The 23707-nt window shown below is 45.9% G+C and overlaps 1 protein-coding gene across 1 annotated transcript in view; it reads right to left on the bottom strand.

Annotated features, from left to right (window-relative positions):
• HIP1 (huntingtin interacting protein 1) overlaps positions 1-23707 on the bottom strand; it is a 352795-nt gene that overhangs the window by 234009 nt on the left and 95079 nt on the right. Inside the window, exon 2 of the mRNA XM_085649657.1 lies at positions 21631-21694. Coding sequence (XP_085505783.1) covers positions 21631-21694 — 64 coding nt within the window. The remainder of the gene's footprint in view (positions 1-21630; positions 21695-23707) is intronic.

Here is a 23707-nt window from a genome sequence, read left to right as displayed (position 1 = left end):
CATCGGCAAACAAGTAATATTAATAATAAACTGGAACAAGCATTCGCAATGCAATAGGTCTCGCATTTACACAAGTTTAAGGTATTGGCATTGTAAATGACAATGCGTTTTATTTATGTTTAAAAAACCAAACAAATAAGGAAAGACCAATAACGAAAATAGTGCTCACCCACTAAATAACGGAGACCGTGTAACAAGCCAAGTAAAAAGTCCAGTCGTTATGGGCGATAATAAATGCAGACAAGGTGGTACCAAGGCAGGACTAACAAGCCTAGGTACGAATCAGAGGACAGCATTTTCAAAGGACAATGACACAAGCCAATGACAAATATGGGGGGAGAGTGGGTGGGGCTTCCAGTGCATACCCTAATACAGCATGCCTCACAGAGCGAGTGGTGCATGTGCGCTGCCGTTAGGCTCAACCTAAAAACTATAGTCTATAAGACCGAAGAGCCTGCTTGTCTTCCTAACTTCAAACAAATTGTTTACTTGATATTCAGTGAATTAATGCACCACGGGGTAACAAGAGAAAACTGGAACAGCCCAGTGCAAAAAATAATGATCTATGTAGTTCCACATAACTGGGAACTCGCTGCTTGCAAGGGGGGGTTGTACACTATTGATAAAGGAAACTAGAGAATATCAGAAACTCAGGGGTCAATGTCACAAATCTATGCTTCACTTTTAGTGCCAACAATTTCCGCGACCGTCTGGAAACTTTGAAGATGACTCTAGTCCCCTCACTTGTCCAAGGGCCCTTTAACCCACATTGAATTATACCACTCGTCCATGACACTTTTTTTATGACCACCTTTCTACCACATGAGTTACAAAATGTCTGATCTTCAGTTGCGAACAGAATGGTATTAAGGGCCCCAAAGTCAAACCCCTGGTTTTCGTCTCTTCCCTAAGAAATTCCAATTAAATTTCACATGTATCACCTAAACGGGAGAAACGCGCTCAAAACCAGGAGCAATTGTTTAACCTTCTGTGCGTCTCTTCCTGCCTACAAAAACACTTTAATATACTTTACAACAGCGAACAAAACAACAAACACAAGAATCGAGATTATATCTAATGTATCTGCAAGAACTGACGATCGGGCCCCCCTGGGAGCCATGGGGGCTGCTTGCCTGTTTATTTGAAATACAAAGGTCGGCTGCTCTGCAACACACAATCACAACTATTTACTAACCTCAACTCACACGAACAGAGCAGACAAGCATAGGAGACCGCACCTGTAGTCCGGAGCCCGCCATCTTTAGTTAAACTGAGTAGAGTGAGACACTCATGGCTGGCACATTCACGGAAGGCTGTAGCACCCGCAGCCAACGGGCGGCTTTAGAGCATGGATTCCACCCCCATAGAAAGCACAGAGGACACTGGAGAAGCGCCGCTCCCCCCTGCCGGTTAAAAGTCTCGGGCAGGCATCCATGCCTAATGCCAAATACCACACATGGCAGAGTAATCCCGCTCTGGACAGGGTGATGAACGGGGCATGTCCGTGTGCACCTCGGCAAGATCACAGAAGTTTAAAGAGCCGCAAACAAGGACTTTCATTAAATGCACCCAAAACGGTTTGCACTTAATGGAACATGTCTCCGCCTTTTCCGCGTGCTCTCAGACCGCATGATTAATATACAAACGTGTGACTATTACGTGCATCAAGCACCTATAAATGAGGACGGAATAATACAGAATTCTACGCTGTGACAGTGCAACACTGAGGAGTGTGATGGAGAATGGTGAAAGGAAAGATGGAAGAACAAGGAGCTGGCAGAGAGAAAGCAGACTGGCGCAAAGGCAATGTAGGAAGAGTTGGGGCAAAGCACATGGGCGAAGGAAGAGGCGCGTAGAAGGATTTAAAGGAGAGAAGCTAAGAGAAGAGGAGAAAAGGAAGTGAAGCGGAGAGAAAGAAAAGACGCAGGGATAGGAAAGGAGATAAGATAAGCATGCACTGTGTGAGAGAAAGAAAAGACGCAGGGATAGGAAAGGAGATAAGATAAGCACGCACTGTGTGAAAGTGATCGCAATCGCGATCACATCAAAGCGGCCGTGGGGCCCGCGAAAGTGAAAGGAAACGAGTGCTTTCAGGCCTCCAAATGGTGCGCGCGCCCGGCGCACATGCACTGTATTTGGAGGCCTGAAAGCACTCGTTTGCACTTCCAGATCCCCCATTTACAAAAGCTCTTGCGAGAGCAGCGCTAAAGCGCTGTCTCAGGCGAGACCTAAAAAGTACATACTGATTGATGCAGATGGAATTTTCTTTATATACTTCCCCAAGATGGCAGATGCCACTTGGACTGGTAACTTAAAAAGTGCACTTTGTAAATGCAAATCGGCCCAGCAACTTCTGGGACGCAAAAAAAACAAGCATTGGCATAGCCAATAGGTCTCGCCCTTAGGGACCTTATAAGTTTTTAGCCATGCAGCACATTATCCTGGTTGCTATAGCATCTACTGTTCTTTAACGTGGAAGCTTTGACACTAATAGGCATATTATAGAACTGCATTGAAAACTACTTAAAGTGTTATTTTTGTATAACCGATAGTCTGAACTCGCATGAAGGCCTGCATGCACATTAGTGTACACATAAAGAACCTAAGTTGCCAGAAACTGCAGATCTGTAAAAGCTGTAAACTGTAATGCTGTCATTCACTTCAACTTCTGTACTGGTGCAAAGGCAAGATAACAGGTATCTACAGTTAAGCAACTTCATGTTACTCATTACTATCGAACACATGAAGATAACCGGTTTACCGAAATCCAAACAGATTAACAAAATGTATTAGTCCACTCTGGCAAGACACATGTGAGCATATTCTACGGTCAACTACAGACCCCATAAGTTTACAAAATATGAATGCTCTTAATCAGAAGCATGATTAATAAAACCTCGACCCGCTCTCTGAAACAACAGAAAAAGTATCCTGAGTGCTCAGAGTAAATATACATGTCAGTGAAAGTGTTTCTGCTGAATTCATTTATACAATACTAACAATCATGAGTGTTGGCACACCAGTACTTGTATGCTACGTTTTAAAATGGAGGCTCCATTTTGTTGCCTGTTACAGTTTGTAGTATTCGTCATTTCCTCAGTTAAGATTTGGTGAGAGCATGCCTTCCGCCATTTCTGTGCCTAATGCGGGCAGCTACTTTGTGGGAGTTAACAAGCACTTTGCAGATTATTCCTGAAGGGCACAGGATGGTTGGTAAATGGAGCATTATTGCTGAGAATAATTTGCTAAATGTTCCAAAGGCATTGACATCTACCGAAATTCCTGCAGAAATACAACTATTATATGAACGTCAGCAGTCTGAGTTATAAAAGACAATTACTGAGCAACTCCACCTGTCCTTGCTTACTTACAAACAGTGCATCTACGGTAACAAGACAAGTAAAAAAGAAAAGCATACAAAAAAGCACAATCCAGAGAACTGTCCTATTGTGCCAAGTCAACAGGAGGTTAAAAGGCTACCATTTACGAAACAAAGAACTAAATCCAAGACTGGAGCGAAATGTTGTTAAAAAGCAACCCTCTCGCCATTCCGCCAAACCAAGAACCCTCTCTCGAGAAGTACTTTGAGAGAATGGCAATTTGTAGGACTTCTGAAACTGCTGCTTACCATTTAAAACACTTTTCTGCAAAATATTTAAAGGAACAGTTATGTTTGGTTCAAAAAGAAACTGCTGAAGGGCAGGCATTATAAAAGACCAATAATGCCTGATTTATTGCCATAGAAGTACAGAGTCCGCTGTGGTTGTGGAATGACCTTTAAACCTTGCTGTTGGATGAAAGAATGTGCTGCAATAACAGTCTGAAAACACAGTAACAAAAGCTCGACCAAAGTTTAATGTCGGTTTCTAAATGCAGCATTACAGAGACACTTCATTTCCATTACACCATCACTAATGTCTTCGTGGTTCCATGATTTATTTGAAGTAGATATTGGGCTTTATAAATCCATAAATAAGATGTTTTTTTCATTTCACGGTTATTAATCTGGAAACCAGTTTATGGTGTAACTAATTACTGTAGCACAAAGCTGCTCTGTTGATCCTAGCAGGGAAGACTCCACTGGATGACAAAAAGCCAAATGTCTTTGAGGAAAACAACAATTTATACATAGCGTTGCTCACCAGTAGTCAACGTGCTGAAAGAGAGAGCAGGGAGGGTGCAGGCTGAAGCAGATATTTCACACGGCTCAACAGTAGAGACAGCAGCCGGCCCGGGTAGTGCCCAACAGTCACATGCCATATAGAACAAGGGAGAGATAGCAGCAGTGCCTTAGCATTGGGATAGCAGCAGCGATGGCATCGGAGCAGCCCCAGCTCCTGGCCTCCATCACTTTCCCAAAACAGTAAAGTAAACTTGGCCATGCAGATTCCCGGGTGTCCCGCAAGGGGTGTGCGGAGCTGAAAACATATTTTAAAAAGCAAGAACAGTGGTGGGGGCGGGCAATCACGGCACAGGGAGACGAAATATAAATAAAACAACTGCGTTCCATGAGTGGTGTGCGCGCGTACTCGCGCGAAGAAAATGTAAACAAGCGGTCTTCAAAATGGACAGGGCGGAGCGAGTGGGCGCGCGGCTGTAAAAGTGAAAGCAGCTGCAGCGTCCACACGCTTTCTGTGTGCCCGCGAACGATAACGGTGGTGGGGGCGGGCAAACGGCACAGGGAGACGCAATATAAATGAACCAACTGCGTTCCATGAGTGGTGTGCGCGTGCACTCGCGCGCTGAAAATTTAAACAAGCACGCGAGTGGCAAAGCTGGAGGCTGCGCGCTTGGTCGCGCGCGTACCCGCAAGCGCTAGGCCAGCAAAAGCATGTGGCAGCACTTTTAAAAGCCACTTACTAAATGTCTCGCAGAGCAGCGCATGTGCTGGCTCAGGCGAGACCTAAAAAAAAAGGGACAACAAGGAAGGAAAGAGAGGGAGTCCTGTGGGGGGAAAGCAACAGTCAGTAAGTTGTGGGGGGTGGGGGGGGGCCGAAAAGCAAAGGAGACGACAACATTGCTTTTTTTCAAACCAGCAGCAAATGGCAGCTGCTAGGCCCTCCAAAAAAATTATAATAAAAAAATGTAATACACAGAGAGATAACACAACGGAGGAGCAGATGGGGTCGGGGGTATGAAGGGGAGGCGAAGGGGAGGCAAAGTGGGGGAAAGTAGGTATATGAGGGCTGGGGGAAGCAGCCCAAATCAGAGATCGAGAAAACACATGCACTTTCATGAGTGCTTAATTAAATAAGAAAGAAACAAGCGTTTGTAGAACCAATAGGTCTCACTTTTTTGGCTGCGTATGCAGACATATTGGTTTTGTAATTGCTTTTAGATAATACTGCTCAGCATCGGTAAAAAAAAAAAAAAAAAAAGTATAAGAGCTTTGATGTGCACGCATGTACATGTCATTATGAAGTGGGGAGATGGAAGGAATAGGCCACGTTACAACACGTGCAATACACCGCATGACATTACAACGCGGTCGTTACAATGACTGCATTGTTACATCGCATACCATTACAACGCAAGTCGTTACAACGACTTGCTGTAGGGGGCACTGGATGTTGGAATAGTATAATTTACTATTCCAACTCCAGTCTGTGCAACAGTAGGGAAGGTGTTGGATTTTAAATCCAACACCTTCTGCCCCTACAGCAAGTCGTTGTAACGACTTGCGTTGTAATGGTTTGCGTTGTAACAACCGCATTGTAATGGCATGCAATGTATCGCATGCAATGTAAACCATGTTTCCTGATGGAAGAGGGAGCAACACAGAGAGGACTGCGCGACTTACGGAGCGAATACAGTACACAAGGGAGAAAGCAGGAAAAGACATGCTCTTCCATAGAGTGGTGTTGGTGGTTGTGTAACAAGAGGGAACAGAGTGGTGACATAACCTGAAGGACCTAAGGGGGGTGATGATGTCATCCTAATGAGTTATCAGCAGTAGTGGCACATGGAGGAACAGACAGAGGTGATGTCACATGGATGATCTGACATCAGTGACATTACACAAGGAAACTGGCATCAGAGATGTACAACATGTCCAGGGATGGCTAACGCAACACATACTGTTCTTTATACATTGTGGCATAGGCGTACCCGCCGTCGCCACTACATCTACCACAGTCCCTTGGGGCAACTTGCTGGTGTGACGAGCAGTGTGCGACCAACCTTTGCATAATTTATTACGGCTCCCTTGAGCCAACGGGCTGACGAGCCTTTGGATCTGCACCTGCGCGCCATGAGAGGTACTTGACCTGTTTTAATTACATTTTGGCAGTCCACGCGGCACCCTTTTACACTGACCTGCTCCCTGCTGACGAGAGGCAACTACCTCGAAACACGTGTCCAGGGATGGCTAACGCAACACATACTGTTCTTTATACATTGTGGCATAGGCGTACCTGCCGTCGCCACTACATCTACCACAGTCCCTTGGGGCAACTTGCTGGTGTGACGAGCAGTGTGCGACCAACCTTTGCATAATTTATGCACAAGGGAATGTCCATGTCGCCCGAGAAAACCAAATATCAATTCTGATGTCATCAGAGGCAACTAGAAAATAACTGATATCAGGTATGGAAGCTGACATCAGTGAGGCTACAGCATGACACATTTGTAAATAATTATGTCACATATGGAAACTGAGAGCCAAAACAACCTGGGGAAGTTGACCTCGGTGATATTCATGAGGAGTGATCTCTTGATGTCACACGAGGCAACTGCCAGCGTCGAACTCGACCAACAAAAAAGAATCCACGAGAACAATAACAGTTGTGTTTAAGTGATTCACCTACTGTGCTAGCTATAGGAAGGACAAGACTTCAGCGCTGAGAAGCCCGTCGGGTAGCCATGCGCTTTATAAATGTATAGCATAGCATAACCTAACATGAGGGTTGCAGGAAAGCACGGAGTTGTGTACTGCAGGGACTCACCTGGGCCCACAAAGGTTGCCCTACAGCTGTGGCAGAGGGTGAGGCCTGACGCCAGACTGCGAGTCCTAGTGCTCCAGAGCAAAGACAGATGAAGGGGCCAAGAAAATACGAGCTCAAGTGAACGGTAGAGACATTTCACACCACACACCCTGCTGCAAGGTGAAGCCCTAATTAGACTGAGCATGGCTTGGGAAAGAGATTGCTCACCATTACTGATCCTATTCACAAGGGTCACCGCCGTCTTCCAGCTGCCTCACACCTGGTCACCGGTTCAATGACAAGGGCAAGCACTCCCCTAAACAGCCAACCTCTCTGTGCGAAGGACACTCGAGCCCGCCCACCAACAGACTGTGTGGAGGTGCAGCAGATACATACTAGGCCTGGGGCACATACGATCTCCTTGGATAGAACGAACTGACACGAGCCACAAGGCTTGGTCCTGGTGGATACCCGTGATGTCTGTTAAAGATGTAATGATGGACGTCAGTTTCAACTAACCGCTTGTTTCAAGAAATTCTGAAGGTAGCTTAATAATCCTAGATATGCAACTCACATGGATTCAAATCCTTTACTAACATGGCAGCCATACTTCTTCCTGTGAAAGGTGAATTTGCACACTGCATGATCAGTCCTCTGTGGTTCCTGCAACAGGCAGCACAAAGGACACTTTCAGCAAAGTAAAGATATGTGATGCATCAAATTACTTCCTGATGTGGGGTCCTTTTATAGACTGATGACAACAGTTTCCTCCGAAAGGTAGTAAAGCACTAATAAGACAAGATGTCATGCAAATATCATGGGTCAGAGTTCACAACGGACAGGAAGCGGACTTCCTAATTCGACCTCTGATGTGGAAGTCAACCTGCATTGCCCTCTGTACCCGTCTGCACCTTACTGCGCTGTGCACTGGCACGCTGAGGCTACACCAAGGTCTAACAAGAGCAAACCTCCGTAACAAGCTTATCCTTTGGATCTCCAAGTAGGAGCATGTACTGTTGATGATATGCTGAGCTCCGGGCCCCTTAGTGATAAAAGCATACAGCGATTGTGGTAGAAAGCAGTGTAGGCTTTTATGCCAGCCCAGTGAGATTATGTATGACGTAGGAGTGTTCTACATACACATACAGGGTTCTATAACATAACATGTGGCATCAGCAACAGGAGTGGGCCAGACTCTGGATGTGATCATACAAAACAACAGCTTTCAATCAGGCGCTCTAATTAAAGAGTCAGAGCAAATTAAGACTTTTTAAAGTCTCAGTTATATTCATATTAGACCACAAATAACTTTTTTTCCTCAATCGTCTTTACTTTTAAACTGAACACCTTCAAGCTCAGTCTATTATGGTCATAAATTCTAGCTGAGATTAATTCCATAGTTTCTGACTCACAAAAGGGCGCATTATGTTTTTAAACACAACACACAACCGGCCTTAATTTCCCCCAAACAACGGCAGTCATATAACACCAAATGAAGCCTTTCAATTAAAGTCAGCTCTTAGGTCAATATTCATTTAAAAATATGTTCCTTAGTAAGGCATAACCTAACTGAGTGTTACCAACAGTTACACTTAACTATTCTGTAAATGCTTCAAGATGGATTTAAACACAGCAAGATGTGACCATAATAATACACAGGATTTAACCTTGTATGTAGTCATTGAGCCTTGCCTGTTCACTATCTTGGTGGAAATCCTGAAAGTTTCCAGTTTTTCTGGTCCCTCGTAGATCCTTTTCTACTCTGGCTAACCTTGTGAGTTTTGTTTTTCTTCAGACTGGAACTTTAGACTTCTGATGACAGACTTGTTAGCATCGTTCTCACCCATGGGTTTTGGAACTGATATACTGAAAGCTCTTTTTTTTAGGTCTTGCCTGACGAAAGCAGCGCACGCGCTGCTCTCGCCATTGCAAGTACCTTTTGGAATCAATTCTGCCGAGGGCTTTCATGCACGCGTTTGCATGGACAAAGATGGCTGCTCTCGCCATTTGTCCAAAGCAAACAGCATGTGCGTGGGACTGTGGACAGTCCGACGCCATCTTGCGATGCTTTAGTTGTCATAGCAACGAAAATGCCGCTTCGCGTACGCAGCTTGCCGTGGACAGTCCGCCGCCATCGAGAAGCGTCACAACTAGAAATTGTAGTGCACGTCGCCGTTATGGTTTCTGTCAACACCTCCAGCGATGGCCAGGTCGGCAAGGCTGCAAGCCACCTGTTTCCGCGCAGACACTCAATGCCTCCTCTTTGCCGCAGGTGCGCTTTCAAGACCCGCAGGGGCGCCGAACAAGCAGACAGGGCAGCACTGAAGCAGCGCGCAGCCGTCCTCACAGTTTTACTCAGAGAAAGTCCGCTCGGCTGTTGTTAGAGCATCTCCTTTCGCTTCCTGCAGCTCAGGCACTGCCAGACGGAAGCCCTGCACCCCTAGAGTACGAAGCAGACGCCCCGGTGCCTGCAGCGGTAAAAGTGCAGCACTGAGGCACGCCAGCCTACGTTTGAACCAGACGCTCCTCCGTCTCCCGCCCGGCCTGTGTACTCACCGACTTCCGCCAACGGTGGGCGGGAAATGGCATCCTGGGGGTCCCTCTCCTGGCCCCAGGCGTTCCACCTCGCCCCGTACGGCCTATGCGGGGGTTAGAGGGGCCCTTTGGCTCAGCAGCAGCGGGGGCACGGCGATCTCCATCAATGCGGTGTGACTTCTATCAGGCTCCAGACTGCACGTCACCGGGAGGAGGCGTGCGCCGGAAAACACACTTTCCGCACAATTTGCGGCGGCTGCTACACACGCCGCTGCACCTCGCATCGCATGCACATGGGAGAGTGGCGGCTTCCCAGCAAGGACAAGATCAAGGTAATGTGCCTGGACACTCCATAATGTTCAGGTTGCCCCCCCCCCCAAAAAAATGTACTCAGCGGTTATTCAAACCACAGCCTGCATGAGTCTTATTGTGTAGTTTGAACTTCTGGGCGGGTCGACCTCGCATGGGGCCCAGGTGGTCAGTCACAACTCTCCCCCCACTGCTGAGAGGGTGAAGTACACACGCCGCCGCTTTACGTGCCGTCTATCGTCCCCTATTAGTCTTTCAGATCTCACACGGCCAATCGTGTGCTAGACTTTTATCCAGGACTACCCAAGTTATGCGGCAAAGAAGGATAGGATGATGCTCAGGCGACTAGATCGAGGACAGAACTGAGACCCTGGGTTAAGACTGAAGAGCAAGGCCATTGGACTGAAGTGATTTGGTAGGTGGGCCTTTTCCACATAACTAATGATTTGACGCATTTACCACATAATCCATCAACTGCAGCATAATTTGCATATTTTTGCAAGAAACAGTTTGTTTATAGCTCAAACGGATCAAATATTAGTATGAAACGGGGTGATATGTTGCAGCGCAGTGGAAGGCGGTTTGTAAATGTTGACTGGTGAGTGGTCACCCTTCTGTTGCTTATTGTTGTATTTGGGTGTATACTAATTGGGTGAAATCTTTTCTCTGAAAATGGTAATATGTCTAAGCATTTCAAGATAATCAAGTAATACTACCACAAAATACTCTACATTCTTCTGCATAATTTGCCTTTTCTTGCTGCATAATTTAGTCGAGCCTGCCGCATACTTTGGAGAACCTCCATTTTGCCACCCGCCTCCGTCTTGCCTCTCATGTTGTCCATTCTGTCGCCTCGGTGCTTTGAAGTGGCCTTCGGTGAGGCATCATACCATGCTATCAACAGCCTCAGTGGTAGGGTCTCCAGTCTCATCTCATGGCAGCCACACCCACCACCCTATAGCCTCTCGTGCTTCTAATACTATTCCTTCTCGGTGCTTTGACGCTTCCTTTAGGGCGAATTAGGTGCTGGATAGATATCCACCTTGACATAAATAGATAGTATATGCAGGTAGGTTGTGATTTAGCCTCCCCTGCGGGTCTCCAGACTCACGAGAAGCTCCCTTACCCTTGAATCATTACCAATCAGAGCTCTGCATGCTAATGGCAGCATCGCGTGCAGTGGAGAAAAAGCCTGAGGACACGAGCTCTAGCGACCACCAAGACTCCTTGAAATAGAGGTCTCCAGACTAAAGCATTGCACCGCCTCGTGCATTCTAAAAGCAGATCTCTTTAGTGCCAGGTAGATTCGAAGCACTTGCTCTCACAGTTCCATCTCACCAGGCCTCCTCCGAGGTAGCATCAGGGGCAGCACCTCGAGGTTCGAGGAGGTAAGTATGAGTGTGCACTGTCCTTAGGAAAAAAAAAAAACTGCCAATCCCACACAGCACAGTGGTTACCACAAGTACCCGCCACACTCCGTCCACCCACCTCTGCCACCCCTCCATTACCAGATGATTGCCCTTTACATTCCCTCAGTCTCTGTATCTGGGCACGGCAATTAAAGCCTCTGTAAGCACTGACAGAATGCTCGTGCCCACTATGGAGAATGCACCAATCACCGCACACCTTCCGTTAACACCTTCGACAAGCAGTGATTGAATTCACAATCCCTCCAGCTGCTTATCGAATGAATGCGTGATCATGCCTAGCGCCCACTTGCAACTCAGTGGCTTCAAGATGCCGCGTTTTTGGTACATTGTGGAACCAAAGCAAAGTAAAAACTATTATTTACTCTGAATCACACATCGTGATCAAGCGGGGGTTCAAATCTAAGTGACCTGGTTCAGAAGTCTCCAGGGTAAAAGTTAGAACCAGGGCTTTAAGTGGGATTAAAAACCTGCAGGGTTCCGGGTTTACTTGCGCTCTCCTCATTGACTTCCTGGATTGATGACGTAGATTATCCATACCTGCTTCAGTAGAAGTTCAAAAGTAGGCTTCTATGCTCTGTAATCCGCTGTGGCTCTCCAATGGATGCTTCAGCCATATAAGCTCAGGAGTGCTCTTCAGACCAGACTCAGCGAGCTGTGACGTAGCAGAATGCTTAGCGAGCTGTGACGTGGCAGAATGCTTGGTGAGTTGTGACGTGGCAGAATGCTTGGCGAGCAGGGACGTGGTAGAATGCTTGGCCAGTTGTGACGTGTCAGAATGTTTGGTCCGCTGTGACGTGGCAGAATGCTTGGTGAGCAGTGACGTGGCAGAATGCTTGGCAAGTTGTGATGTGGCAGAATGTTTGGTGCGCTGTGACGTGGCAGAATGCTTGGTGAGCAGTGATGTGGCAGGATGCTTGGCAAGCTGTGACGTGGCAGAATGCTTTGTGAGCTATGACGTGGAAAGCACGAGCACTGTAGTAAATGCCCAGCACAGCAGTCTTGTTGCTTTTCTGGAGTTTCGTAGAAGGTCCCCACGCTTCATTAGAGCAGTCACTTTTTTTCTGAGCAATGTTGCAGAATGCTTAGCTATATGCATTGTTATATCGTCTCCCTTTTTGAAGAGTGTGTAAAAATACTGGAACACACAAGGTGCGCTCCCTTTCTGAGCACTGTTGTGGGATACTCACCAAGAGAATTTTGACAGAACTGCGACGGGCGTGATGTTCCAAGCGGACTACGTTTCATATCAATGTGACGCATAGTTTGGCCAGCTGTGACATAGTAGGCCTTTTCAATTTGTCTAAGCATATTAGATGTTGAACAAGCATTGGCATAGCCAATAGGTCTGGCTTTTGGGACCTTATGAGTATTTAGTTATGTAGCACAATATCTTTGGTGCAACAACAACTGTTGCATGGCTAAACACTTGTAAGGTCCCAAAGGCGAGACCTATTGGCTATGCCAATGCTTGTTTTTTTACTTTCAATTGAATGTGGGGCTAACCCCAACTTATCCAAGGAAATCAATAGGATTCCGCTGTCGCAGGGCACTCATTAGTCAGTGTCTTCCTTTTACACATCAAAGCCGCAAGCACTCTAATCTAACGGGCAGACACGGTTAATGGCAGTGTCAATTTTCCCGCCTTTTGATATAGATTTTAATAAACTACTGATATATCTATTGAGAGACTTTTCTTCAGCATGTCTATTACCTGATCCCTTTTCTCTTTCGTGGTGGCTGCTGGCGATGCCCCTGTCTCAGCCCATTAACTCCTTCGTCTTGACATGGTTTGCCCTTGACGTTTTTATTAGCTTGATCAGATTTAGGTGAAGGATGATGCTTGTTTATGGTGGTCATTTAGAATTAACAGAGTTAAGAGACTGAAATTCAGTAGGCAATGTTATTTCGTGGCAGGAGACTATTAGCGATACTGCCATTCCGGGCCCAGACCCACAGACTATGACACATCCACCTTCCACCACACGCACCCTAGAGCCCAGCCAGAGCAGGAAGCGAGGGAAAGACACATTAATTCCGAGTAAATGGTCACCATGCAACTCCCTCCTGTGCAGACAACATTAAGGTGAACAGTGTCAACGGTGACCCAAAAGTGTGGAACATGAAAGACGTACATTCCAATAGGAAAGGACATTCATATCCCTCTCATCACCAGACGGTCCCAGGGCACTCTCCTCTACTACACAACGTTCCGCCTCGCTCTTAGACAGTAGGGGCCATTGAGCACCACAACATACATTAGAGGATTCCCAGAACTATCACCACACAAAACTGAAGGTTTTCATCTCATGAGATGACCCAGGAAGTAAATAATGGTATTCTATTAATCCATGTTTGTGAACTTAGAGGCATAAAAGACACTAGAAGAACTGAACATGACAAAAAGAACAACTACTGTAAAAAGTAGTATTTCAACTGAATACTTCAGATCATCTCTTTTGAAATCATATTATGTTGAATTGAACGTCTCTCCAAAGACGCTGCTGTCATCTCGCTTGCGCGACATCTAAAATGTTCATTCTGGTTTGCAACTTTATAACTGTTCGTCCCAGAAACCCAATCAATAATGTACTGTTCCTGCTCTTTTAGCCAAAGATGTTCTAAAAGAGAAGAAAAATGTAGTGGAATAATAATACTCATGCAAGACTAAGCAACTATCTTTTTATGAATGGTGCTGTTTGTGAATAAAAAATGTTGCGATTGTATCACAGTGACAATGAAATCACGTATGGCTGGTTCAGCAAACTTGTAAATTCACGCCTTATATGAAATTAAAGATTATATACGTGGTTAAATTGTGCACTAATTTCAAGAAATAATTATGCGTTACTGTCCTCTGTTCAGGGTGTAAACAAAGAGATTAATGACCTCTGGGAAGAGATGTGTTAACAGTTGTTAATTGCCCAGATCTCAAACATGGGCGCAAGCCAAAAGGCACATAAAAAGGGAAGAACAGTAACAGGTGTGAAGATAAGATCCCACATGGACAATAAGACTATTAACACCTATTGACCTAACCCCACGTAAAACAAGTAAAAAAAACAATTGCCACTGTCCGACTGCCTCGTGGCCCTGCCACAGATCTTCGAAGGCAGACAATATTCGAATTTGCCATCCCATCTCAGTCTGAGGGTAGTAATAATATACTATATAATAATATTAAATATTTTAGATTGAATTAGACTATGTTTACTCTTAGCCTTTCAGCCAGTCTGAAAGAAAAGTCAGTTACAAGATGGCTCAATGTCGGCTGGTAAGTTATATTTCCACTCTAGAATTTTACTTACTTTTAAAGGCAATGTTGTCTCATATTTTGATGCAATTGTCTAGAGTGGAGTGAACTAAGAGATCTGAATCCCAAGATTAGCACCTACATGCATTTAACTCCAGATACTCCTGTTTAGCAGGTTCCTGGTAGTAATAACATTGTAAAAATGTTACAAAAATAGAACGGTTTTGTTATAACACACGTATTTTAAAGTAGAATTAAATTACAAATATTTATTCCTAGTCATCCAAGAACAACTTTCCAAGGAGATAAGTTGCTTCGAAGAGATACTATAGAGACTATTTACTTTTATATTTGCATATATTCTCCATACCTGGCATAAGACGTATGAGTAAATAGCTACAGCTGTATTTAATAACCTCAAACTATGACCCATGGTCGGGTGCGAAATCTCAGGACCTGTACCCCAAACTTATGAGAACTACTAGCTCATCCTCCAAATATACAATAAAGATCCGTAGTGCGACGACAACCCCGAGAAGCCCCAAAACAGCTACCCACGGATAGGAGACAAATAACCCCAGGAGCCCCACTCCATCCTGACAACAGAAAGCTACAGTGAAAGATGAGACTTTGGGACTGACACAACAGTCTGACCACAGAGACCCACAGTTAGGTGAAAAACAGCCTTGAAAGCCCTTATCTTAGATGGACAATAAAAAACAACAATGAAAGAGGAAACTTCAAGACTGCTACAACAGCCTAACAACAGAGAACCACAGAGAGGGTAGAAATAGACTTGGGACAACTGCTACACCCTGACAACAGACCCAAAGTCAAAGACAAGACTTCAGTACCGCTACCATAGCCTGGCAAGGGACCCAGGATGAGAAGAAAATCAGCAAGTAAGAGATTCCTCTGGCCTGGTGTGCATGTAGACCCCCAGATTTAAAACCGCCAATGACAACTGAGCCCTGTATATTTTGACCAACCTCAATGTGTTTCAGTTAGAAGTAGCAATGCTTGCCTTATATATAGTAAGGCTTTTAACAAGAGCTCCTTCTAACACAGCCGCCTTGCCATCCACATGCATTCTAATGCCAGAATCTTACTAAAAACAAAACAAATGTTTTAAAAAGAGAGGCCAAGCTAGAAGCCAACAAGATGGCTCCTCCCAGTTGAACCTCTGCGAAGGTGCTGGCTGCCCCACCTGCATTCCCGCCCTGCTCTGGAGAACTGGGGACTTTTCCACAGCGCTGCTGCTACACGGGGCACTGCAAATGCCTGTCCCAGAGGCCGGGACAAGCCACTTTGGCCCTTGGCTCAGTGGACCAGGCAGTGTGGCAGCTGAGAGCAAGCAGCCCTGCCCATCGCGGTGCCTTGATCCTGGGCACTAGAGGCACAGCGCGGCAGAGCCCTATACGAGGAGCCCTGTGAGTGGATGACTGCCTTTTACCACCTCCACAATGCAGAGGAGTGACTATTCACCGACACAGAAGGACCCCCCCCCCCCACCCCCCCCGGGGTGGCCTCAGAATGGAGTCAGACATGATGTGAAATTAACAGGGGCCAGATATGGAGAGACATTTGGAAGCTTTGTCCTGCTCTTTCTTGAGAGTTAGAGACTTGAGGGCTCGGTTTGGGTAAATATCATTGCGAGTCTGTGAATCACGCCTGGAAGGTAGCCGGGCGATCCTGAATTATAAGCCTGTTTCCACAAATGTGTCCATTTAGCGCTACGATTGGTGTAGACGCGAATATATTGTTTATTCCTACATAATAAAATTGTGATTGGTGATATTCCTGGTTGGGAACTTTAGAAGGGAGCTGAAAACATGGCTTTTCAGCAACACGGATTTGTTTTAAGATACCGGCCTCCTGTACCTATCAGTAAGCTAGCCCCAAGACACCGAATGGTAACAGAGCGCTTTACAAATCTCCTATATGGACACTGACATTGACAAGGGTCCTGAGTCTCTCCCTGGTCGTAATCCTGTAGTGAACTGAGCTGTAAAATGGTGCACAAAGTTACTGGCACCTTCCATGCACTGAAGTATATGTTGGACTGACAGGGAGTAGGCGTGCCAATTACAATCCCTAGTATTCAGCTTTTTTGACTACAAACCAGCGACGGGCCAACATGATTTTCATTGATAAATCTTGAGGCCTCCAGTTGGTGTCCCTTAAGAAAGCCCTAAGGCAGATACACCAAAACCATCATATTCTACCTCAAACTTATTTTGAGGGAAATATCTGTTATTGGTGCGACTATGTTTACCATTGACACCAACATAACAGACCTGATGTCAGAGGTGAAATCAATCCGCCATGAGATTTCATCTTTCCAAGTCAAGCTGGATAAGGTAGACAAGAGGCTAGATGCAGTGAAATTACAGTACGAGAAGCTTCCTGAATCGAATACCTACGACTCAAGGTCACTGACCTAGAAGACACAGCATGATGTGACAACTTCGGCATTTATGGGGTGCTGGAAAACGCAGAGGAAGAGAATATGCTGCTTTTTTTTTTATAGCTGAAATGTGAGTGAAAGGAGAGTGAGAAAGTTACAATTGCATATACAAAAGAAAGATGCATGAGTCCTGGCTCCAAATGTTATTAATAGGAGTGGGGTCAAACAGAGTCAATATGACGTTTGCAGACGTCTATTGTAAACGCAGTTGAAACTTTCCCACTCACATTGCACTGTGTGATCACCGTATGAGGTCTTGATTTACTAACTTAAATTCTTACATAATTACTTATGTGTTATGTTATGTAGATCTATAGAGCGCACTATGACCCGGGGAGGGTATCCTGGCGCTGAGCAGGTGTGAGCCCCGCCAAACCTTAGGCCGAACAGGACTACTACAAAAGCCAGGTCTTCAGCTTCTTGCAGAATTCAAGAAGTGAGAAGGAGCTCTTATGGGTCATGGCAGGTTGTTCCACACTTTAGGAGTAATGTAGGAGAGGGTTCAACCACCAGATCTGGTTTTCCATATATGCAGGATGTGTCTGAGTAGGAGTCTAGATGAGCGAAAGTGTCTGGGAAGTTTGTGAAAGCAGATGCGATTGTTGAGGTATGCTGGGCCAGTGTCATGTAGTACCTTGAAAATGTGGGTGAGGAGTTGGAGCTGTACTCGTTTGTGTATGAGGAGACAGTGGAGCTCCTTCAAGTGTGGTATGATGTAAGTGTGGCGCGGGATGGTGTGAGTGATTCTGGTTGCTGAGTTCTGAATGGTCTTTAACTTTCTGGTGCGTTTTTTGTTGATCACCAGCATAGAGGCTGTTCCCGTAGTCCAGCTTGCTTGTGACAAGGACATGGGTAACAGTTGTCCTGGTGCTGATTGGGAGCCATAGAAAAATCTTCCTCAGCATCTTCAGGGGTGAGTGCCTTGACTTGGGCGGTCATGTTGAGTTTGCTGTCGATGACAATCATGGGGTTCTTGGCATGGGTGGTAGGAGTGGGTGTTGGTCCTAGCTCTGTTGGCCACCAGGTGGAGTCCCACTAAGAAATACTCTTCCAGAAGATCACTATTTTGCTCTTGTCTGTGTTCAGCTATAGAGAGTAGGTTAGAGTAGGTTTCCATCCAGTGGAGCTTTCAGCAATGCAGACATTGAACTTAATCTGGGTACTGGGCGTCTGGTAGGTTAGTGAGTGAATGAGTTGTGTGTCACTGGTGCAAGAGAGGACTTTGACATTGTGGCTGCGGATGATGGTAGCTTGAGAAATCATGCATGCATTGAAGATGATCAGGCTCAGGGAGGATCCTAGTGGCACTTCTCAGTTGAGGTCAAGGGCGTCCGAGGTGAATGACGCCAGGCTGACTGACTGGGAGCTTCCACTCAGGAAGGAGCAGATCCATTGGAGTGTGTGTCCTTGGATTCCTATGTTGTGTAGGAATTGGATGAGTATAGGGTGCGAGATCATGTCCAATGTTGCAGAGAGGTCCAGGAGGATAAAGGATGCCGTGCCTCCTCTGTCCAATCATGCAGATGTCATCCGTGGCTGTGATTAGAGCAGTTTCCGTGCTGTGGTTGGACATGAACTCAGAATGAGTGGTGTTGAGAAGTTGGCGGTCATGGAGGTAATTAGTGAGGCATCTGTTGCTGATTTTCTGCAAGACTTTGGCCAGGAATGGTAGCAGGGAGATCAGTCTGTAGTTGGCGAGCATTGGAGAGTCTGCAGAGGGCTTCTTCAGCAATGGAAGAACAGCTGCATAATTCCAAGCATCAGGCAAGGTTGTGGAAGAGGTGGAGGCATGGTGGAAGCAGGGGTTCGATGGGGACCCTAAGTGTACTTCATAGTAACGCGAGTTTCTTCTGGGGTGATGACGGGCAATGTAGTTAGCATTAGTTATTTGGGGAGTCCTTTTGCGATGTGTCTGTCTGGTTCTGTTGTGGGTGAAATTGCTGTAAATGGTGGTGATTTTGTAGCTGAAGAATCAAGAGGGATTGTTGCAAAGGTCCTGTGAGGGGGTGATTGAGTTAGAGGTGGCCACTGGTAAAGTGAAATCCTTCACAACGGAGAAGATTTTTTTTCTTCTGTTGGTGCTAGCATCAATGCGGTCAAATAGAGCACAGCATTCATTTTGGAGGTACAATCGAAAGGTGAAATAACAGAACTTCAAGGAGACTTGGGATCTGTCTCTGTGAAGTGCTGGACTGGGGTGCTCTGGGAGCGCAGCTAAGCATGCCTGGCCTCAAGCCACTATTCCACACCTATGTTGTTAGCAAGGTCTTAACAAACCACCTTTGGACCTTGCACCAGGCTGACATAAAACACAGTGATGAGGTGATAAATATAGCAATGGTATCTCTTCTTCAACCTGAGACTAATGGCACAATCTCAAGACCGTTGACCTAATTTAGACTGTCAGCGCAGTGAGATACAAGACCTCAGGACTGCTGGTTTAGCCAGACCACAGATACCTATGGTGAGATAGGAAACAAGACCTCAGGAGCTCTGCCCCAACCAAGCCACAGAGACTCACAGTGATCTGAGAAACAAGACCTCTGAACCTCTGTACAAGAAAGTCCACGGAGAGTCACAGTGAGAAATAAGAGCTCAGGTCCTCTGACCCAGCCTGACCACAGAGACCCATGGTGAGGTGGGAAAGAAGAACTCATGGTCGCTGTCCAAGCCAGATCACCAAGGTGAGGTGGGAAACATGACCTCTGTACAAGACAGTTGTTACGAACAACAGGGACCACCCTATAACCTGAACCAGGGGCTAAATAATACTGGAATCCAAACATTGGTTCAAGTACATCATTAAAAATAACAAACAATTTAACATATAAATAAAAAACTGAATACTTAGACTTTGATTAGAAAATGTGAGAGAAGGAAAAACAAAGAAAAGTGCTTGAGCAAGTGGTAAAACACCCAAAACCCATGCATAGATAATTACTTTTTTGATTGACAAAACATCAGACATTAGAACGTCCACAGGATTTCAATGAAATATCTGTATCAACAAGAGAAATTCATCAGGTTGAGATGTGCATCAAGCACACTAACTCCCAAGCAGCAAATGCAAGACAAAAAATACAATTAGGCAATAGCTGGCAAAAAATGCTGGTAATCAATACTCATGATGAAGTCCATAGTTTCTAAGGCTACAAAGAAGTTGTTGTGATCTAAACACACGTTCAAAGTGCGGGGATTGACCGGAGCCGGGATGCTGGTGGAACGAGGCGGTGACAATTAAGCATTTTGAATAAGCACACCGACCGGGTTTTCCTTTCCCAGCATAACTGCTACACACTTTGGAAGTGTGTTTAGATCACAACAATCCATTTGTAGCCCTAGAAACTATGGACTTAATCATAAGTATTAATTAACAGCATTTTTGCCAGCTATAGCCTAATTGTATTTTTTGTCTTGCATTTGCCGCTTGGGAGGTAGTGTGCTTGATGCACATCTCAACCCAATGAATTCCTCTTGTTGATACAGATATTTTATTGAAATCCTGTGGACGCTCTAATGTCTGCTGTTTTGTCCTGATGATGACCCTTTAATTAACAACAGGTTGAAACGCCGTTGACGCTAATATGTGGCTCTAAATGAAGAGGATACATTTCTTGTTATGTGTCTCAGTTTTGTTTTTAACCTTGTTTTAGTAGTTTCCCTCAGCCACTTTTTGTTTGTTTACACGTCATTGTTTATATTTGTAACACTGTTTGTTTAACTTTGTGAGCGCCATTACTGTTATATGTATGACTTTATGAAAATACATTTTTCTAATCAAAAGTAATTATCTGTGCCTGGGTTTTGGGTATTTTACTAATTGGTCAAGCACTTTTCTTTGTTTTTCCTTCTCTCTCATTTTCTAATCAACGTCTTAGTATTCAGTTTTTTATTTATATGTTAAATTGTTTGTCATTTTTAATGATGTACTTGAACCACTGTTTGGATTCCAGTTCTCTGTACAAGACAAGCCATAGAGACTCACAGTAAGTAATAAGATCTCAGGACCTCAGCGCCAGCCTGACCACAGAGACCCATGGTGAGGTGGGAAAGAAGAACTCATGATCGCTGTCCAAGCCAGATCACCAAGGTGAGGTGGGAAACATGACCTCTGTACGAGAAAGGCCATAGAGACACACAGTAAGATCTCAGGACCTCTGCCCCAGCCTGACCACAGAAACTCATAGTGAGATGAGAAACAAGACATCTGGTCCTCAAGCCCAGCCTGCCGTAGAGACCCAGGGTGAGGTGAATTACACCCTCAGGAGCTCTGGCCCAACCAGATAATAGAGGCCAATGGTAAAGTCAGGTACATGCATCAAAGGCATCATAGAAGCTAATAGTGAGGTCTCCCTAGAGAACACAGCAGAAACATATGTTTCCAAGGAGGCCAGAAGGACAGAAGTCACTGGATACTGAAGGATGGACATTTACGCTTTACTAAAGCCCTTGCCATACGAGTCAGCCAGTCATATGAAAGTAACTTTCAGCACAAAGATTTGAGATGGCTTGGCATGCTTATGACTAGGAGGGCACTAAGAAGGAATGTGATTTGTCAAAACATCACTCGCTCTAAATGCATGCCTTCATTTATTTACTGTCCACGGGCTTTTCTAGCCCTTCCAGCCACGCGGCCTGTACCGGTCAGCCAGATGCAGGCGTCCCTTGTGCGCTTCCTCTCATCCCTTTCTCTGCTGGAAGAACATGAAAGGATATTGCGTGCATGCTTCTCCTTCACAGCGACTTCCTGCGTGTTAATGGCCTTATTAATGCTGATAGTCTGAAAAAGACAAGAGGGAAGGGGGAGATGAAAAGGGAGCTGTTAATGAAAAGGCATAAACAGTGGTACACAAGGGATCTTTTCCTCACAGATTCATAGCCCTTCCTTCTCACAAACCCACACATCCCCTCTCTCACAAGCGGGCACACACAGGCACCATTGGCACAAGCTCACAGCACCTGCAAGGCTCTGAAGACACTGGCCCACTTGGAGAAATTTACATCAGAAAGCTTTCAGCCCTTGCAGAAGTGGATGCTTGGCGCGGTTGCATGGTTGGTTCCACGCAATGTGTGTTGTGAAACTCAAGGTCAATGCACATTTACATCAAAGTCTTCAATCTGAAGTCTGAAGACAAGGGTTGCCTAACACCCTGCCAAAAGCAAATGTAAGAAACTGTGAGAAGTCTGGTTTGACCCCCTGTCCCTTCCCCTCCCCCCACACAAATCCACATCCCCCGACCCAAGGAGGAGGTGGACATACCTATTGGAAAATTCGAAGATTTCCAAAAGGGCTGCAAGGGAATCAATCACAAGCTCCCCCTGACTCTTCCCCAGCCCTATTGTGTTTTCAGAGGTTAAGGCCCATTGATAAATTTCAGTCTCACTCTGGACCTCTAAGCTTCGCCATCTCTGGGTCGAGCAGCTATCTGGAGTGCAAACAAAGCCCAGTCTGCCCTCGGCGGCTTCCTGTTACAGCACTTCCTGGCGCTGTCAAGGGCCAGGACCTTCCGGTTGTGCGGTGAACTGGCATCACTATACAGGGCTTCCTGCCTGGGCAGCTGCGAGCCTAGCAAGATCCGAGCACAGGCTCTTTATTATCATCAGTACATGGTAGAGAAGGAAGCAGGTGGCATCAGAGGACAAGAGAGCTTCCTGTGCACACTGGGAGAATCATTGGCCAGGATAAGGCTCCGCGGCATCAAAAGTACCAAGTTTCCAGTCCTGGCCTTTCATCGGACAACATAATGCATCCTGGATACTGAAGTCTTAGTTCGCTCCAAATGACTCAATTTTTGGAATGTAAACCATGGGTCTGAAAACACGGCGTCCAGTCAACAACGAGGAAGGTGCCACCACCATGGGAATGGCCTTCATGAGACATAAGCGCGGAGAAGAGCTCTATTCAATTTGTAAAGGCCTTCCGTCCTGGGGGAGACCGCGCTCTTTTCAACCTCCCAGAGGAGGCCCCTCCTAAAGGAAAGAGTTGAGTTAGACTGTTTCTACAGAGAGGCCTAGGACTGAAGGGACAGAGACTGCAGACACTTCTGACCTCTGCTAGAAACACATCAAGTGAGAGACAAGGTAGGAACGCTCCGCTTCCACAGAGAGGCTATGTATCTGGCACGGACAACGAGGTCCTCTCTTGCATCGCCATCATCTCCCGTCATCTCACTGCCCCCCTCCAAAGAAGCCCTGCTGCTCCTCTAGGAGTCCCCCAGTCTGTCCATTATCCTTCCTTGCTCATCCTCCATAGAGGAGTTTCCATTTCACCATCTACATACCCTCTTTTTACTACACCATCTCTCCCATGTCAACCCTGAAGCCCCGTATTCTCCTTAACTCTTGACTCTATTTCTCCAATGTCTCCAGGTCTTTTGGCATCCCTCCCATGTTGTTATGTGTGTTCGTAAAGCGCACTATCACCGGTGAGGGTATCCTGGCACGGATCAGGTGTGTGCGCGTGGACCTGCCCGTCGTAGGTTGGCTCATTGAAAAGAGTCTTCAGCTTCTGGCGGAATTCGAGAGAGGAGGCTCTGGGGGGTAGTGGCAGGTCGTTCCATTGTCGTCTTTTCACGCTTCTTTCCCTCCTCCAAACCACTAACCCCCTCACCATTCCTTCCTCCGTCACCGCTCCATTCACCTAAAGTCACTTTTTCCCTCCCACTCTTTCCTCTCCATGGCCCACCCCTTCTCCCTTCGGAAAGGTGTTTCCTTCTCCATCTATAAACAGATCTCGCTGCCGCTGGCGGCTCCTTCCTTCCACTCCCGTCAGGCTTCCGTGTCTAATCATAGC

Source organism: Triturus cristatus, chromosome 3_2, assembly GCF_964204655.1.
Source record: "Triturus cristatus chromosome 3_2, aTriCri1.1, whole genome shotgun sequence".
NCBI lineage: Eukaryota > Metazoa > Chordata > Amphibia > Caudata > Salamandridae > Triturus > Triturus cristatus.
This window is presented reverse-complemented; position numbering and strand designations above follow the sequence as displayed.